At 37.5% G+C, this 4,878-nt stretch overlaps 1 protein-coding gene across 1 annotated transcript in view; it reads right to left on the bottom strand.

Moving 5' to 3' along the window:
• Positions 1 to 4,866, bottom strand: part of COMMD1 (copper metabolism (Murr1) domain containing 1) — a 56,536-nt gene extending 51,670 nt beyond the window's left edge. The window contains exon 1 of the mRNA XM_009993432.1: positions 4,585 to 4,866. Within this exon, the coding sequence (XP_009991734.1) occupies positions 4,585 to 4,848 (264 nt within the window). The 5' untranslated portion in view covers positions 4,849 to 4,866. The remainder of the gene's footprint in view (positions 1 to 4,584) is intronic.
• Between the last annotated feature and the right edge of the window lie 12 nt (positions 4,867 to 4,878).

Here is a 4,878-nt window from a genome sequence, read left to right as displayed (position 1 = left end):
CCCAGAACATCAAAATAATTTTTATTATGATGAAGTTGATTAAATTTTAGAACAGACCTTCAAAATGCTAGTAGCATTTTACCTCCCACATAGAGCACATGACAGTTGTCTTTGTTCATTATTAATTCTTTCCACATCTGAATTATAACTATTTTCTCTGAATTATTACTATTTTCTCTGAATTATCATGGTCTGGACCCAGTCATTAGCAGACAGCATGTGTGATATACCTAAGGCAAATCCTGAGCTGACAGTTCTTACTTTTTCAGTAACGGGTAAATTCTTGCACTGGCAAATGATCACTTAATCTACTAACTCCTTTCATCATAAAGTATTTATCTCACTGGTGAGAATTTAAAACTGCTATCCAAATGTAGTCACAACTAGGAAATAGTAGACTTTTCAGTTTGTCAAAATACTGTTACCAATACTTGCCTGTTTTTTAAAGGAAGATGCTTATTTCATGTGAAAAGATACATCTCTGGTGATTTCAGACTGCAGAAAAATTACATGGAATGAGAGGCTGCTCTTTGGCCTTAAATTTGTAATTATCCTAATTTCATAACCTGCATTGTTTTTAGTATTTGCTGTATAGTAGTATTTACCTACCATATACCATTAGCTAAGTTTTAGGACACCTCTGTCAGGCAGATGCTTTTAAAAAGAGAGATACACCATGCTTTGGGGAAAAAAAAACTCTAATCCATAATCCTGATGTGATTTCCTAAGGTCTTTCCAGGAAGAATCCTGCAGTGGAATCCCAGACTTCATGTTAAATATTCTTCGCTCATAAAACATGCTTAGCATGCCACAAAACTCCAATGAAAGTGTCATTATATGGATTATTCTAAACACTGAAATGCTTATGAAAATACTCACAATAAATAAGTTCAAGCATAAAAGCAAAAAGCAAATACTCAGGCTAATCTATAATATTTGACCAGTCTCAGATATTAAACTCCTAAATATATAATGCTGCAAGAAAATAAAACTTCTTGGCAAACCAACCCAGAACAGTAGTGGGAAGAACACAGCCCTAAGGGAGAGGCACATCTCATAAGCAAAAAAACACGGCAACGTCAAAAAAACAGATTTAAATATCTCTTAATGCCAAGCCAGAGTGAAAAACCAATGCATTTGCATTCTGTTTAATGACAAGGTCAGATATAAATCTGTGACTAAAATCTGCAGGTAACCTGACATTGTGTGGCAGTGACTGCTGGCCATCTGGAGCAGCGTTGATGCAGCAGGGCAGGAAGGGCACAAGAAGGGCGACTCTCCAGCTCACCCCGCTGTCCCTGCTGGCAGATTTGCATCCGGTTGAAATTTCATGCCAAAAGAGCTTCACAGCCATGCTCAGAGAGGGAGAATAAGATTAAAAAGGACATAAAGAAGGGTGCAGGGAGCTATAGATATTTTAAGAGAAAGCCAGCAAGGTGCAGAGATACAGGAAGATAAAACCATTGTGCTAAAGAAAAGATGGGCTGTTGAAAGGAAAGAATGGACTGGCAGTGATGAGTGCTGAGTATCACAAGCAGAGGAAAGCAAACGCAGGCTAATGTGCAACAGCTTCAGGATTTTATTTTTAGTCATATTGTTAAAGAAAAAGGGCTTTGAAACCAGAGTACTTAATGGCTAGCATCTTCATCTGCCTTTAACCAGCATGTATAAAGACTACATCACCAGCATAAAGGAAACTTTAAATGTTGCTGTAAAATATTTACTGAAGAAGAGTTCAAACTGCAAGTTACAGATGCTGAACCAGAGCATCTGGAGAAGCAGTATTTCTGAATGTTTATCAGTGTTTTTAAGAGCACTTAGAGGAAAGGGTTAATTTTTTTCTATTATCAGTATTGCCAAGGATAGTAAGTAATTCATGCAAGTTTATAATGGATTCTCAAACACAGAAACATCTTCCTTCCCTTAGAAAACATCCATGAAATCTGACATAATTCATCTAAACTCAGCCTACTGACATTTATGAACTAGTCACATCAATTTCTAGCCATATTGGCTCTTACACAGATATTCTTTCTGTCATGAAAGAACTGACTGATTAAAATTCAGATGACAAGCAGAAAGCAAGGTTACTTATTGAAGTAAAAGCAGCAGACACTTCACTAAACTGCCTGGCCTTTGGCTGAGATCTAAATCCAGTCCAGACACACTGAGAAGAATCAATGCAACTTTAAATTCTGGAAAGGTACATTCTCTACAGGGTATTTCTTTGCTTCTGTTGAAACATATGAAATATTAATGTCAATTGATTAGACATCAATGCATTTGTATAGTCCCCTGTTATCAAGTGTCCAAATGAAAACAGTCTGTTCTGAATAATTTACTCCTGAATCATCAGCCAGCTTTCTTCTACAAATCCAGGAGATATTCAGTATTCACCAAATCACATCTATGACTGACAATGTTTTAGAAAACATATTTGCTCTGTCAGAAAGGTACCAGCATGTACCAAATACCAACGCTTGGTATTTAGAACAGATATAAATGTGCTAACAATAAAGCAGAAATACCTATAAAGGCTCCAAAATATGATGATGCTTCTAAGTTTGTGGGCTGGAGCCAGTGTGCAAGAACCTTCAACAGTAAAGCCTCTGTGACCATCTTTCCAGAAGGTCCCCAAACACAGGCACGAAAAGGCTGATGGCTAAATGAACTCTTCTGGCAACATGAACTCTTCTGGCAACAACTCACTTGCTGCTGTTCCAGTCCTGAGAGGTTCCCCCCTCTACCCTTGCCTCAGCCCATCACAGGAGCACGCAGTGGACTGCCGTCACCTTTTCCTAGAGACCATACAAAACCACAGCTCCTTAAAATAAACACCAATTTTGACTCAAGTGGTGACAATCCTAATTTCTCCATGATTATTTCTGTAAGTAGCAGTCTAATACTCTTAGTTGCTCTGATTTGCCAATAGCTCACTACTGCCCTGTCCTCAGCAAAGGAGAGAAAAGTTCTGCCTAGTAGCAGTTCAAAAAATACACCCACAGAACACCTTCCCTTGTTACATTTGAAACACAAAGCTGCATTGCTAAAATAACTAATTCTGGTTCTGTTGTGGGGCTCTTCAGTAAGAGAAATTACAGTTTCTTAGAAATGTGTATTCTTCCTTCATTTTCACATTAGCTCTCTCTTGCTGCACGGTGTGGAAGAAATATGAATGTACTTGCTGATTGATGTTACCATAATAATCCATTACTGGGGAAAAAACAATTTCAAAGCAGGAGGCACTAACTACATAATTTCCTTGTGAAACAGTGGCTCTGAGTTGCAGATTATTTTTTTTTCATGAACATGACTATTTTTCCCATTTGCTCACTAATGTACTCTTTCTAATGTACTTGCTGTAATATTTTTTATGTACTCGCTGTCATATTTTTTTTCAGCTTTTTCCATTTGCTACTAATGGAATATAATTACTTCCAATCTCAAGATCCTGAGCAGAAAACACCATGTTTTAGGCTAGGAAAAAACCTAAAACCACACAGCATTATTGTAATGGTCACTGCAAAGAAACATGAGTGGAAGGCAGAGGGTCAGCACTTAGGAAGGGTAAGCTTTCAAAGGAAAAGTGGACTTACAGAATAACTTCAACATTATAAACTGTCTCAGTAGGTTCCCAGTTTTCTTGTACTTTTATTCTGCTGTTGGTATAGCCACACAGTGTCAATGAAATAATTCAGTGTGCATAGGTATACTCCAGGTGTGTGTGTGCATATGTGTCTGCAATTTAGGTATACCTAATCCAGGTAATCTTTTGCTATAAGCTACTGAAATACTGTGAAATAAAAGGAAAGTTGCTAAACATTAACTATTGACATCAAAATCCCCAGATTAGCTCACGGTATGATTTGCAGTAGCTACTGCTAAGAAATTATGTTTTAAGATTCGCTAACACATGGCAGAAGAAAAAGATACCAAATTGAAGCATATTTCCTGTCAAAAAGACAGAAGATTGAAGATAGGAAGCCAAGCCTCTGGTTGTATGTTCATGTGAATTATAAAGATCAAAAAGAAATACAGTGTTCAGCACTGACAGAGCTATATATCTCTTTCAGGCAGACATGACCAGATTACATGATGTGACTACTAATAAAGATGTACTTGCAACATGAAACAGCTGTTATGTAAACTAAAGGGGAGTCTTTCCCCCCATTCGTCCCAAAATACAAGGAATGCTTGATCATCATAATTTCTGAACTTTTCTACTCTGCTGATGTTACCTTATTTTCATAGTTGATTAGAAAAAAATCACCAAGAAACCTAATCAACTTCACAGTGCATGGAATACAAATACAGTTTTAAAATACTTGCCAGTACAGAGGAAAATTGGCTTTCTGGCTCAAACTAGGATGATATGAAGATATAAAATAAGCAAAAATTGCATTCACCACCCAGAATGTATCTTTATATCCCAAGATGGACCACAAGTTCAAGAACATCAAAGGCCTGGTGGTGAAAAATACATGGACTGACTTGATTTGAATGCAGTGAATTCAACAACAAGTAAAATGTCTCAGCACATATACAGCTAAATCAGGTTTATGTATTTTGAAAAAGAAAGCTTACCTGCCCATTTTTTCCCAATTCCATTTCAACTATTGCAACAGGAGTGTTTATCTGATTGATGTGTCTTGACTGTGACTTCAGATCCACTCGCCAGCTCACATTTTTCAAGACATTATCCCAGCGGCTTTGATTGATCAGGCTCTCATGGATCTTTACTCTGTGATTCTTCCAAAATTTTGCGATGACTGCAGCTTGATCAGATGTGATGCCACCTTGTTTTTTGGTTTGGGCGGTGAGAAAAGCCTCCAGCTGATTCAAGTCCATGTCTGCGGAAGCAATGGACTGTAGGGCAAC

The sequence above is a fragment of the Chaetura pelagica genome, unplaced genomic scaffold, assembly GCF_000747805.2.
Source record: "Chaetura pelagica isolate M959 unplaced genomic scaffold, ChaPel_1.0 scaffold472, whole genome shotgun sequence".
Lineage (NCBI taxonomy): Eukaryota > Metazoa > Chordata > Aves > Apodiformes > Apodidae > Chaetura > Chaetura pelagica.
The sequence above is the reverse complement of the archived record's forward strand: the minus strand, read 5'-3'. Positions and strand labels throughout refer to the sequence as shown.